At 37.8% G+C, this 15,482-nt stretch overlaps 1 protein-coding gene across 2 annotated transcripts in view; it reads right to left on the reverse strand.

Moving 5' to 3' along the window:
* The window catches only part of LOC137295465 (signal-induced proliferation-associated 1-like protein 2), a 105,682-nt gene that overhangs the window by 39,228 nt on the left and 50,972 nt on the right, over positions 1-15,482 (reverse strand). For both annotated transcript variants that reach the window (XM_067826849.1, XM_067826848.1), the window contains exons 3-4: positions 10,770-10,870; positions 4,514-6,374 (exon numbers count right to left, since the gene is read on the reverse strand). In XM_067826849.1, the coding sequence (XP_067682950.1) occupies positions 4,514-5,957 (1,444 nt within the window). In that variant the 5' untranslated portion in view covers positions 5,958-6,374; positions 10,770-10,870. The remainder of the gene's footprint in view (positions 1-4,513; positions 6,375-10,769; positions 10,871-15,482) is intronic.

The raw sequence follows: 15,482 nt of genomic DNA on the forward strand, positions 1-15,482 counted from the left end.
AGGACTGCTTGCAGGTTTTTTCACCTTATATTATGGATTTGAGCAAATCTATTTTACGGGATTCGTTTCAATGGAAAGCTGATTCATAATTAGGGAATCTGTGTTCCTGAATCATTCAATTTGGTGGTTTTTTTTCCACATGGCTGAACTCTAGGAAATTAATTTCGCAAGTCACTGTGATTAACCTGACCACCCAGAGGGGATTTTCCCCTGTCTGTGCAAGGCCATAAACTTGATAAACACTAGTTGAAGGGGGAAGCCACTCTGACATTTTACTGCAGCAAGCTGATCTTCAGACATGTCAGAGTGTGCCCTGCCGAGATGTGCTGGTGTTTGCTACAGATTACAATCACTTCTAAGAACCCTGTTATCTTCGGTAAGAGGATGGCATAATGATCAAAAGTGGTACGACATAAACCACATTGCAATTCAGAAATACTATCTGATATACCCTGCAATGTGTCACATTTTATATCTTATGTTTAGTCCAGACAGGTAAGTGAGTATGTTTTTTAACGTGGCTTTTAGCAATACTCCAGCAATTTCATGGCAGAGGGACACTAGAAATAGGCTTCACATGCAAGGCATCGAGCCCCTGGTCCTCAAGGTGATGACCGAATGCTTTAATCACTAGGCTACACTAACGGCCCTCTAGGCAGGTGGGACTGAACTTAAGATTAGAAAAAATAAGTCATGCTGAAAAATGATTGGTCGTTCTTAATGTCAAATGTGTTAAATGTTATGCTCAGCAATATTTAAGTTGTATGAGGGAGACATCAAACAATCAGTAATCCTGTGATAGATAATACAAACACTGATCATGGTACAATGGCATGAACACAAGCAAGCCACAGAATCTGACCACCTAATCCACTCGCCTGGTGAACAGTTTAGTCTGAGACCTATTCTTGACAGGTATTCCCAACTGAGGAACCATTACTAATTTTACAAGATACTGCATGTGTTTCAGTGTTATGGACTGAAATATTGTGGAGGGTTCAAGAAGGAAATAATTATACTGAACAGCAAAAGAAATGCAACTCTAGCATTTGTCAAGTGCTTAAATTGAAGACATAAGAATGAATGCTTACTTTACTGAAATTTCATTTTTTGAAAAATGCATTTCTTCTGCTGTTCAGTTTACCTGATCAAACTGAAAAAAAACTGAAAACAATTACTGCATTATTAATTAAATACACAAACCCAATGGTGTGTCAAATAAAAGTAACCCACAAACCAACACTCAACTTATTTCAATTCAACATAATCCCCAAGGTGTGAGTGAATGTGTAACATTGCAATAAGCATGAATCCAGCTGAATCTAAGAGGCATGTTAAAATGTATTTGCCAAACAGTTGTTTTTTTTCCACATCATAATGACATGCAATCATCATAATATTCACAGTTGTTAAGATTAAATCAAGACTGAACTTTACAGTTGAAATCACAGCCAAAAACCTCAAAGTCTCTCAGCATTTATTAATCAACAAAACAGAAAGACATGGATTTCCATTTCAGCATCTGTGGCAAGCATTCATCTACAGCTATAACCACGACACCTCCACAAGAAATTTCACCACTGCCATTACTGGTTTCCATACAGGATCAAAAGAATGGCTGACCCAAGCCAATGAAGTCCTTGTCACATCAAACAAGCTGGCCCTCTAGACAAATGCTAGTTCAATCAGGTGCCGGCAGTGATGTATTTCCTTGTGTATAATGCACACCCATTTCTGAGTACAACTTTCTCGAGAAGCAGTATGTTTATTGGTTATGCTGGCGATATTTCAGCTATATGACAGTAGTCTGTAAATAAAGTCTGAACCAGATAATCACGTGATCATTATCATGAGTAACAATCATGGCAACTGGGATACAATGATATGTCAACCAAGTCATTGAGCCTGATCACCCAATTTTGTCAGTCATCTCTTACAACAACTAGCATGTGTAACAGAAGACAAGCCCTGAGCCAGATTTTCACAAGTCATTCACTGTCAAAATTTATCTTGTATCACTTCATGTGAATGAACAGAAAAGAGTCAAGTTTGTCATGAAAATGAGAACTTGTGATTTACAATTTCACATTTTTTCTCCTAGTAACTTGCATTCATATATATGACAAGATTATGACTACTGTTTATATTTGTCTCTTCACGTTGGCAATCGACAGCAGCTGTACATTAATTCTCACAAAGATTCAGTTAAAAATATCCCATAACCCTGATAACAAAATATTAATGCAAATGATCAGAGGAAATTTTATCTATACTGTTATTCTAATACTTTATTTAGATATCTGGTCTTTCAGTTCCTGTTTAAATTATATATCAATGAAATAAAAATATACTTAAGCGAAGCACATTTGTCCACATTATTTAAACATAAGAGTTACCAGGTGAGGCTTTCTGAGGATTTGCTATTATGCAAGCATACAATGTTGAGAAATATTCACTTAAAACAAATTTATGTCTTTCTACAAGCAAGTCAAAGAACATAGGTCCTCTGTGATACTGCCTCCGTAAGATATAAATGGTTTCAAGATGTTGCTAACAGTAATCTGACTGGTTGCTGTAAATAAGGGATGTGCAATTTGATAAACTCTTCGCACAAGATTTTGCCAAAATGACTGAAATTTTGAAAGTATCAATAAAATTTGTTACTATAAGCGGTGTGACGATTCATGGATACCTATTGACGCATAGTTTTACATTGTCTTGTATCCCAATATAATACTGCAAATGGGTCACAATACATTAATGTTTACCTCTAAATACTGTTGGATATCTGTCAAGAAAACACTTACTTTTGTTTGATGATTAAAATATATGCTTACTTATTTTTTCTTTCTTGAAAATTGTTGTGTCAAAAACTGTGTCAGAGTATTCGCATGTTATTGCCATTAAGAAAGTTGGTGTATATATAAACTTAATTATCTTGTTTCCGAATAAACACTGAACAACGCAGACAGGATTAGAAAATACTTTAGGGTGGTTTGATTTGATTAAAGTGATATATTGTTGGTGCAGAATTAAATATTTTAGCACTGTCATATGTATTATACCACTGTCCTTGTATCAGGATTTGTATCCTATCACAGCTTCAGTGCACAATACATGGCAATATATCATTGTGACTATAATTTTAGTCTTGTGATGCATCTTAATGTAGGTTGTATGAAAATACCAGCACTAGTTGTCTAAGAGTAGGAGGCAGTACAGATAACAATACTATCTCCATAAATCAGTACAGATTTCTTAGCATGCATGTCCTCTGCTCATAAATTACAATGCTCATTGTCTTTGCATTATAAAAAGAATCATATACCTCTCTCAATCTACTTATAGTTATGCTAACTTATTTAACATGAGAATAGTGAGTGAGTTTAGTTTTATATTGTTTTCCAGCATTGTTATGGAACACCAGAAATGGGCTTCACACTTTCTACCCATGTAGGGAATCAAACTCAAGACTTCGGTGTGACAAGCGAACTCTTCATCCACAATGCCCAAGGACAAAACAATACCCCAACAAAACATACATCTAGTTTTCATTCAGCACACCCTTTGAGCAAGGCTTAACTGTAACATGTGGAGACACAGCATACAAGTTTACAGAAACCTTTCTGACTTTTATTCAAATAGATCTTCAAATTGCATGCTATGTAGTACATTTCACATAATCAGTTTAGAGTAGCTTAAGCTGTAACATGTCTCATTTTAACTCTGTTGCAATGGATTTTATTGTGCATGTGTTCTGGAATAGGAATGTTTTGTTGGGCTTTACTGCTTTAACTTCCTGACATGTGATTTGTCAAGCAGCAAAATTGAGTTATCTCCCATGTGGACACTAAACTAAAAATTCTTTTCAAGACTTTAGTATAGGCTTCCATGCCAGATATAGGGCTCTGGTCCTGACTATTATTTACAGACCACTGCCATAGCTGGAACATTGCTGAGTGCAGCCTTAAACAACAAAAGTCATCAGAAGATGACATATCCCCCCCTACCCCTGGCCCTCACGTATTTGGAAGGATAAATCATCCGACAGTTACTTATTGTGTTCTTAGACCAAGTCTGAATTGTTTCCATGGAATTCATGAAAAATATAAATGCCATATATCTGTAATCAGAAAAAGTCACCATTTCAAGATCTGTCTCGTATATCTGCCAAGATCTCTTAAAAAATATGAAATGGTTTTCGAGTTGTGCTCCGGAAACGAAGTCATAAAAATGCCAAAACTCTGTAAATAGCAAAAGGCACAACTATAGGTTGAGATCATCATATCTATCAAGTTTGGTCTAAAAATACTGAACGGTATCTGAGTTATCATTACGGACAGACGGATGGATGGAAGGACAAACAAGGCGTCGACTATATCCCCCCGCATTACATGCCAGGGGATAACAAACCCGCCAACCAACTGCTGCGAAAATCAGTTTTGTGTAGAATGGATGGATAAAATATCCAATATCAATATCAATATGCAAATATATCAAATGACATACTCACCATAGCCAAAGAAGAAGTGTCGGTAGTAATATGCACCGTAATCCACATATTCAATCACATGACCTTTATGAGAGATAAGGGGAGGTAACACATGTCCTGAAGGGGCAGGAGAAGAGTCCAACACAGCCACTCCACAACACGCAGGATGTCGATACCAAGACATTGCACTATGAATATGATTACTGTTGTTGCTGCTGCCTGCACCCTGTACACGCTTCTGGGCAGTCAGCTTTGTCAAACTCACAATCCTCTCCTCCTCACCACCGATCTCATTCCGGAAGAACGGGCACGACAACACAAGCTCATTGCTCTTGCCGTCCCCTTCATCGGTCCCAGCAATGATGTCTGGGTCGTCCTTATCTCCTGCATAACTGTTCCTGTTGAAGGACGCAGCAGAAGCACCTGTGGCAGTGTTTTTCATAATCCCTGAATGATTCTTGTTCTTAATGTCACTCAAATTCACACCAACACTCTGACAATCAAAGTGTGCAAAAGCTTTCCGTCTGTACCTTTCCTCAGCCCTACCATCATCAGGAAAGCTATAGTCAGTTTTTCCTGTGACATCAGCATCAGGCTTCCCACCAAACACTTTCTTCAGAATGCCTGGATTACCATCCGTTATTGACTTAGCACGTGCTTTCCTATCCTTGAATTTTGATTTATTTTTCCCTTTGGGACTATCACTAATTTCCTCTGAGTCTTTGTCCATCATTGCAGCACCATTAAGAAAGCGTCCTTTGGCATCAGCCTTACCACGAAGCACTTCCTGCAACTGTGGCGGAGCAGGACTTCTCTGATCTGGGTTTTCATTCTGGTAGCCCCTCAACATTGCAAAGAAATTTTCAGTGCTAGTTCCTAGTTGATCTAGGGAGGAGGTGCTACCATACTCCCGATGAATTGCTGTAGGTGGAAGGCCCTCCTCCACAACTTCAACTGTGTCCATCTCAAGGTTACTATTGCTTCTGTATAAACCACGACTAGTTCTTCGAGATGAGGATTTCTCTACAGGTTTGGGGGGAACTGAGGGTTTTGACATTGTTTTGGTTTTATCTATGCTAAAATTTTGTGTTCTTGTTCTGTTTGTATGACCATGAGGGCCGTGGAACGTTCTTGCTCGACTTCTACCTGTTCCTATCCGCTCACTCATTGAGCTGCGCATGTCAATAATTCCTGCTTTCATTTGAGCACGATAGAAGTTGTTAGATGAGGCAGGTTCAATCCCTGAATTCAAGGCATCTTCTGTTGAGGAGTGTGCATATCCTTCAAGATAATCCTTACGGTCAATGTTGGAATGGCTGCTGGAGTAACCTCCTGATCGACTGACACTTTTACCAGAGTATGTTGGCGCTACCTGTTGTTGGTAATACTCCACTGCTTGCATGGCTCGCTCTCGGACAGTGTCAAGATCAGTTTTGTTTTGAAACGGCTGGTTTTTTGTAGCCATAATCTTGACTAATGTGAGGACTTACACTTATGCTTGCTCAAACATGCCAAGTGATCTCCTTCCATTATGAATGACAAAAACAATCCCTTTTTAAAAAATGTACCTGTTCAGAAGGAAAACCCTTCCAGCATCTCATTTACATATATTGCTATCCATGCTTGTCAAACAACAGTACCATGATGCATTGCAAGCAGAATCGTTATCCATTAGATTTCACATTTTGTACAATTATGATTCATCTCCGCACAGAAGCAGACGACACACAAGCTTCTATTTCCTATTGGTGCTTGACCAGCTCTCATTGTCAGAGTAGGGTCAAACAATAGTAGCCAGGAGTTTCCTGGGCTCTTTTCAGTGGGTCCCAGCCATCTTCCTCCAAACATTCCCTTCAGTGAGATAAGGTCCCACAGACTTCACCTGCAACAGTTAGCGGATTAAATACATCAGAAGTGTTTCCTGTCAGAGCTCCTCTCACTAGTGGTGATTGACAAACTACATTCAGACCACTTAAAATAGACATGGTCCTAATAGTTACTTAATTGCTTCTATATATAAAGTATGGGAGCCAATTAATAGACGCTGCATCAGAAATTTGATTACCACTAATGAAATTTCATGAAGGCAATATCATGGGATGGGAAGGGACATTCAAGCCTATGATGTTATTAACATTCCTGGTTGGGATGTATCCAGGATGAGCAATAACATAAACAAGATGATTTCTGCACAACTTATTATATCCTGCTGCTATTACATGTTGGTACAAACAACAATTATAATTCAAAAATGGTTTTATTTACTATAACAGTTATCACCATAGCACATGAAGTACTAACATATTATGACAACCAAGATGGTTTGCACACAACAAATTGTATATAGAAGTTATCATATTGGGACTGTAGTATACCGGTACATGTTACTTGCACCAAATACAATGATGTTTTCAATACCTCCATATTAAGGAACTTCAGATCTTAGTGTTTCTTGTTATAAACATAGAAATATTTAAAAAAAAACACATAAGAAGTAGTAAAGTAGATATTATTTGGTGCCTTATAAAATTAATGCACACAGAGATACTCAGTTCATTAGATACTATTCTGTGTCTGGAGAAGATATCATTGAAAGTAATAAATATTATTAATTAAAACAAAATACATGGAGAACAAGTAATACTTTGTAGGTCATACAAACTGCATGCAAGTGTTTCATGATATAAATAAACTTTTCATGACCAAAACATCTTGCATAAATATTACCTTAAGTGTTTGTCAGTCAATAATGTAAAAGTGCACTGAAATGAAGTGGCCTCTACTCAACCTGCCCATAAAATCCAGTCACACAATGGTATTGTCACTAATTTTGATTAATGAAAAAACAATATGTTCATTGTGAATGAAATCTATCACATAAAAGTGCAAAGATTCTGGTATTAGAGTGAGTATAGTTTTATGCCACTTCAAGTGAATGAGTATTTAGTTTTATGCCCCACTAAGCAGCTATATGGCGGTGGTCTGTAAATAATCAAGCCTAGACCACACAAACAATATCACAACAATATCATGGTGGAGGGCACAAAAATTACAGTGAATGAGTGAGTGTGTTTAGTTTTACGCCGCACTCAGCAATATTCCAGCTGTATGGCGGCGCTCTGAAAATAATCGAGGCTGGACCAGACAATCCAGTAATCAACAACATGAGCATCGATCTGCGCAATTGGGAACCGATGACATGTGGCAACAAAGTCAGCAAGCCTGACCACCCGATCCCGTTCGTTGCCTCTCACGACAAGCAGTCACCTTGTATGGCAAGCATGGGTTGCTGAGGCCTATTCTACCCTGGGACATTCATGGGTCCAAAAATTCACACACCATGCACAACAGGTGAACGCTTTACCTACTAGGCCCCATTAGTGTCCTTACAGGTGAAGACAAACACAATTTGTAAAGCTGGAAACTTTGAGATATCAGTGAGAGCTAACTGTAAAATTTGCCATTTTAACTCCTCTTTGGCTCGGCAAAGAAAACGCCTGCGTCTGACTCATAGTCCTTTGAGTTGGACTCTATCCCTAATTAGCAGTTGTGCTGTCTATACTGACCACAATAAATGTCCAATCACTGCCTCACACTGTATCAATAGACCTGTTAATCCTGACAAATTTAGCAGGGATGCTGACACAACACAAACATTCTGGAAATGAAATTAGAAAAAGTTACTTGATCAGAGTGTGAGATGTTTCCACAAACAGCGAGTTATCTTATCATTTATTCTTCACAGGCACTTCTCAAGAAACCTCTGAAGCAATGGTAATCAAACCATTCACGTTTTTCCCCCACGTATGCAAAATTTCCTTTTAGAAATCGTAAGGATTAGAATTCTAAAATTCTCTTTTAACCTTCCTCATGTATAAACAAACTTTTAAACTCATCATTCATATATTCATCACAGTAGAACAGTCGTAGAAAGGCTTCAACTGTCTTTAAAGTTTCTCATCAAGCAATGGTGAGATCTAAATGGACAACTTGTCTGCAGCACTTCACAATTTTGGAGTGCCTTCCATATTCCTCCTCTGATAACCTTTCTACATGATCAAGTTCACCAACACACATGGTCCTACTTCTCTGAAATTCTCTCAATCGTACAAAGAGATTTACACTTTAAATTGGTATCCTCTCCAAGATGCCTGAATAACATTTTTGGGGGGTTCAATTTGTCCCTGGTTCAGTACAGACCAATATCCTACTCAATGACCATGATGAGAGATAAGCCTTACTGTTCATCCAAACACTATTTCAAGTGTGAGATACTATCATTTAAAGTTGAAATAAAAGAATTGGATTTTGGCATGAAACCAGTAACTGATCTATGAGATTCCCCCGAATGAAGCCTAGCATGAAGTTGAGTGAAAATATTGACAGATATATAATGGATCGTCTCCATTTGAGTGAAATACAGCGCTGATTTTACGGCCAATTACCTATAACCTGATCGAAAATTGGTAAGAATTTTGCTGAAAATTGCAAAATGAAAACAGCATGAAAATGGACGTTTGGATGGTGATTTATTACAAATACAGTATCAGAGGATGACTTCACGTGACAAGATAGATGATTGGTTGTTGTTTATGATGCAGTCAGCAATATTCCAGTTATATGGTAGGTAGACAGATGAGAAAACCTACACAACATATTTAAATTATTATGAAGCCACTGTGAAATAATGTTTCAACTGTTATTTACTGTACCTGAATCTGTAAGGGTGTACTACATTTAGTCTTGTACTAGATTTAGACTACATGCAGGGATTAAAACATCCCATTGCCTGATGCCCGGGACAAGTCACTTTTCATTTTGGGCAATCAAATTATGGTATCTTAAATGTCTGTGGGCTAATTGATAATTTCTGCTTATGGTTTCAAACTGCAGATAAACTTGGATTTCACATCATATCTGCTCAAAATGCAGCTGTTAAATTTCACGATGATAATAAATTAAAGTTATCATTCTTTGCTATTTATCACTTCTCAATAAATAGTCCTGTAAACATTAACATCAAATACCATGTTGATTTATTCTTCCATAATTACATCATCATGATTATGTCATAAATTCAGGACAAGTTACTTTCCTAAATCACTTGCCCTGCGGAAAGTGGCTTTTAAAAAAACAAATTGAACCCCTGGCAAGATCAGGAAAGTTCTACAATGAATTTATTACAGAATATCTGCATTGAAGAGTATTTTCTAGCATCTTTTCTTTGGTAGATACAGGTATTCTTGTTTCTCATCTCACATCATATCTGAAGTCACCAGCGAACCTGTATTGCATGCGACGATCATATACCTGCCTGGTTCTAGTTGGAAATAGGCATACTGTTACTCTGTGGTGAATTTAAACATCATTGTCTTCGCTGCAATAATCTCTGCTCTTGTTATATATTACCAATGAATTTGTACGTCACCATCTCATACTGCAAGAGTGATACCTTTATACTGACTGATTTTTGAACATAGTCTTAATTTTCAAATACAATCGCTACTTGCATTTTTATTTAATTTCGATTTTTTTGTTATTTGTTGGCTTTCAGTGATGCATTCATGTATTGACAATGTTTTTCGCTTTTTTTACACACAAAGGTTATATATTCAAGATGGTTCTGCTGATGTGTTCTACTCTGGTAATGTTATACTACCCCGTAACAGTTCTCTGGGAGAGTGTAAAAAATGAATAAATAGGACCTTTACATGAATCAAAATAGTACTAACATTAAATTGGGTCTATCAAAATTAAAGTTTAAAAATTATGTTCAGCATATTCTAACTTTCTCTTTAAAAAATTATGACAATTTTATCTTTACAAACAATAACCTCTCAGTGTTTGCCATATTTCACTGTGGCAAATATGTCTCTATATAATTGTAGAATCTTCCCAACCAAAGAAAAAGAATATGACATTGGAATGTTGATGGGAGACAACAGAAACTAAACAATCCACCCATACGTCACATGACATGTAATTCCTCTTCGAGGGATTATGTTGTCTTTCACTCTGAGAAATATCTTGGTTTTTTTTAGACAATTCCTGGCCTTTTCTTTTCCTGTTCTCGTTGATTTGAATTAGACTCACAAACACAAAAAAACTGTTTCAATTTTAACATTCTTGCCATGGTATTGTTGACTACTGTGAATCATGCACAAGATGAGAATGAATGCTTACAAGATGAGCTGTGGTTGAAATAGATGAGATTTCCATTTAATAGACACATCAACACGTCACTGTCCGGCTGATGCAAAATCAACAAGCTGCCTACCTTCAGTGCACAGCTATCCTGTCCAACACAGACTCAACTGCGAACCTCTTGGCCGATCTATGTCCAGGTTATTACCCACAATTCATAGGTCCCTGAAACACCTGTGAAAGACAAAGCTGTGTTGGTCAAAACACTGCATAAACTGTCATCTGAGAGTCTTGCCAGGGAGGGTGGGGGTCTCTGGGGGTGGGTAAGGATGTAAACACTCTCAATGTTGATATGCTGACAGAAGAGATGGCATGTGGGTCTTAATGAGTGGGTGTTGTTATCAATGTTAATCAATTACAGTGTATGAAGAGTGCCAGATTACATAGGTGTTAATGGATGTATGCAGTGTGAGGCTGGATCATACAGATGTGTTAAATCATCCGGTACAACATCTAAAATGCCACTCAAAGAAGTACTCATCAGGAAGGTATTCACATCAACACCATAGCTCATATTACAGAAGTGTTTATCAGAGAAAATGAAGAAAACATTTGAAGAGTAATGTAAAAAAATCAGCAGAGTTCCAAATCAGACTATTCTTGCAGCACTGCAGAGATGATGCAGGGAACACGAAGAACAGCTTCAAGCCTGTGACAGGAGGTTTCCCAAAGCAATTTCAATGACGATCATTGATACGCAAAACACTGGCTTGAGAAAATTGTTCAGATATGTTGATTTTATGAATGGGAAAAGGTTTCACTGATAAACTTCAACCACTGCAGTACCACACTGTTCTACAAATTAATGAACTGAAGGAAGGCAAGAAGCTGTTCCTGAGTTGAGACCATATAAAGGCAAACACTTCATTCGCTACCTTGTACCTTTCTAAATTAAATATAACATCCTGTTCCTACTGGACTTTACGACTGTTGAGAGGTTCATTCACTGGTGAAATTTGGGATGTGGCTTCGATTCCTACATGGGTAGATTGAAGACTATGTTTTGGATGGTCTTGTCATTGTGATATTGTCAGGATACTATAAGATCACACTCACTCACAGACATAACCTAATATGCAATTTGCTTGTGACCAAAATACAGTGACAACATAACTGAAATATTAAATAGTGACTGATTATAAGTACAAGTTGTAAATTTGTTAACTTCCTGAGTCTAAAACAATGCAATACTGATGAAGTAAATCCAAAGTTCACAGAATATTTGTGGTACATTACCTTTGTGAAACTTAATTCAATATTTGTTATAATCTTTCTATGTTCATTACAGATCACCAACAGACATGTGACCTGTATAAAGTACAAAGAAACCCAGACTTCTCAAAGCTTTTACAAGAATCCTAATCCCATGGTTTGCATCCAAAACATGGCGAAGGTTCCCCCATCGTGAGCCTCAGTGTGAGGGTGTATACATAGATTCATACCACATGGGAGAGGGTGTAAGGATACTGCAGGTGGGGCAGCACATCACAGCCATAGCACTTTCTCACACTGCTTGTCATCTACACCACCCCCACTCCAAGCCAAATAGATATACATTACATTTCAAATCTCAACCCCTCTTCCATCTTGTATCAAGTTTGTCATTTGTGGTTTTTAATGCAGGCATGAGCTTAAATCTGGCAAAGGTCCTGATAACCTTCCTTTTGGTTCTTAACCAAGTTTTAATTTTGTTATCAGTATCCTAACACTCCTATTCCATCCTCAGACTACATAGTCAGCTCTGTGGAACAAGGTACAACTGTTTCATGCAAAGCATCACAGCCTGAAGTTGAACCACAGATACATTCTAAACATACAGTAAGTGCACTTCACAGGAACTGGGATTGTGATAACCAAGAAAATATAACTGATCTATTTCTGTCATACCGATTCATGGTTATATTACATGAGTGCATGGAGGAGGAGGAATAACATTAATAAACCAGATTGATATTGCTATCGCATCCACACCATGTTCCTACTTCTGCATGACGTCATGGACAATTTATTATCATTCAAGTAAGTAATGATGTAAATATTTAGCTATTTCTCATCTATGACTAGCACTTCTGTTTATACTAAATTGGGAGAAATAGTCAGGTATGTTGTACGCCTACACATAAGACAAAATTCCACTGCGCCATTCATTTGCCAGCATCTTGTAACCCACGACCGCCTGCAGAGAATGCAGGGAGTTTTCTTCACATCTTGCAGATGAAAAACACTTTTCTAGATCCTGGAGGCAAAACTATCCAAAACTACTCCCCTTCCCCTTTACCATGATATAAACTCAAACACCTACAAACCCATGATCCAATGATATGCTTTGGCTTGGTGTTCAACCCTGCATTCAGCAATGTTCTGGCTCTGTGGCATCTGTCTATTAAAAGAGTCTGGACCAGACAATCCAGTGATAAACAGCATGAGCATTGATCTACACAGTTGGGATATGGTAACACGTCTCAACTGAGTCAGAAAGCCTGACAACCCAACCCTTTTAGTTGCCTCTTAAGACAAACATCTTATGATTTGTAGTTTCCTTGCTACAATGAAGACATTCCAGCTTTTACCAACACAGTTTTTAAATCACATATCAATATAATTTCAAGGCAAATTCTCAATCTCTTCCCCTATAACCTACACACACCAAACATACCCACTGTAAGCTCCTTAAACACTATCCATATCTTGATGCCAAAATAAACATACACTGGATGTACCCCAATGTATTACCTCACACCATCACACACTTTCCCCACATACTGTCAGAGGAACACTAGATAATCTAACTCCACCTCAGACCACACAGGAAAACCTGATAAGACATCCTCCTTCCCTAATAACTTCCACCAAACGAGGCTGCCATCGACAACTGCAGCATGTCTACCTCTTGTCCCCTGCTCTTGTACTGCCTTCATCTGACGTATAGTATGGGATATGGGAGTATAAAAGTATGGGATGTTGGATTTAGAAGATCGGTAAAATGACAATGATGAAGTCTGGAGGAAACAGATGATGAAGAGAAATTAAGGGAAAATGTTTCATTTGCGTGGATATATATATTTTTTTATGCATTAGTATAAGGGTATGCTCACAAAATGGAATATCCCCTACTTTTCTTTAATGGCATACATTACAACCTGTAAGTTCCACTTCAGCTGTCCAATACAAAATAATATGCTTCATGAATTAGGTAAATAATCAAAGATGACGAACAGTTAAAAAACCATGCAAGTGTCATCACCTCCAAGGAAGAAGACAACCATTTCAGATCTGCCTTGTTTACGATATGCAGCACTACTGAATAGATACCATCTAAGCATAAAGAAGAAATGGGAAAACATATCTGCTACTTGGTAACATGCACAAAACACATCACATAACGCGCCAACATATGCACACCTTCAAATTTAACGTTTTCACCATCTGCCATGTCAGGAACATCAACACAGGCTTACTGTTTCTAAGCAGTATGGAATTTCGGAGATTATACATACACTTGCAGCAGAGGAAGGATACTTATGGAAGATGATTTCTACAACCAGTAAATGCAAAAGTAATACATTTCATGTTGTTCTTGACAGCCGGAGTGCCTTGTGTTTTAACGCTGCAGTGATTTGTTTGTTTGTGTGTTGTTTAATGCCACAAAGTACTCCAGCTAAATGATGGCAGTCTGGGAATAACCCATATGGACAAGTCAATCCAGTGACTGACAATATAAGCACTTGGCTTACAGTTACAGTGACAATGAAGTGAGCAAGCCTGATCCTGTTCGTTCTCAATCTGGATCTTTTCTCAGTATGCAATAGTGAAACTAGTCTATCTCACAGTCCCTGAACATTATTGTCCCAAGACTAAGGCTTAGTCTTAGAATACATATGACGTTGATAGTAACAAACAAATCCACTTTAATTGAAAAAATGGGTAGAGCAGAGATACTGATCCTGAGGAAATCTACAACTGCTTCATTTAAGGCTTTAGCACTGCAGAGAAGGCTTGGCATTAGGTAAAAATACCATGCTTCATGGACTGTGAGACTGACTATATTGTCCTTACTGCCTGGCCCTCCCTGCAATGCTAAAGCCTTAATGAAGCAAGTCTAGATTTCCTCAGGTTCAGGGAATTTCCCGTCTGACTGGGACTCCTTTTTAACTTAAATGGGGTTATATTTATTCATCAGTGAAACCAGTGAGCATGGCTATGGTTATGCCCAAGGAAATATTCAGAAATCATCTTGCATTTGAAACCCGTAATCAATGTATCCTTGCTAGCTGCTGCACACCAAACTACAGTCAACTCACCTCAAGTCTTCAAGTTAATCAAGGTTCGACATAACCTCAAATTGTCACTAAATACAGGATACACAGGGATCAAGTTTTTATTTTAACACAATAGTAAATTCAACACAAAGTTCAACAGAACAGGGACTGGATGTACATTAACTGAGACCCCCAGGCCTTACTGCACAAAATTCTTTCCTTTTGTCATAAACTGCAAAGTGGTATTTTCAGTTTTGATAAGAAAAGCCCAGATAAGATGCAGGTGCATGGAATGCCCCCTTATCTGTAGTTTATATTTCTGTGGGAATCACGGAATACTGTATTTCCTCAAACAGATATCAAGGTGCCATTGAACAAGACACCCTTGCTTTAAGTCTATGTTTAGGTATTGGTGTTAGGTTTACTTCAACGCTTAGATAAATGGCACCCTGGACAATACTAGCTATCATTATCCTGACATTATATAAATCATGACCTCTGGACTAGACAAACCACTGATTTATAAT

The sequence above is a fragment of the Haliotis asinina genome, chromosome 8, assembly GCF_037392515.1.
Source record: "Haliotis asinina isolate JCU_RB_2024 chromosome 8, JCU_Hal_asi_v2, whole genome shotgun sequence".
Classification (NCBI taxonomy): domain Eukaryota; kingdom Metazoa; phylum Mollusca; class Gastropoda; order Lepetellida; family Haliotidae; genus Haliotis; species Haliotis asinina.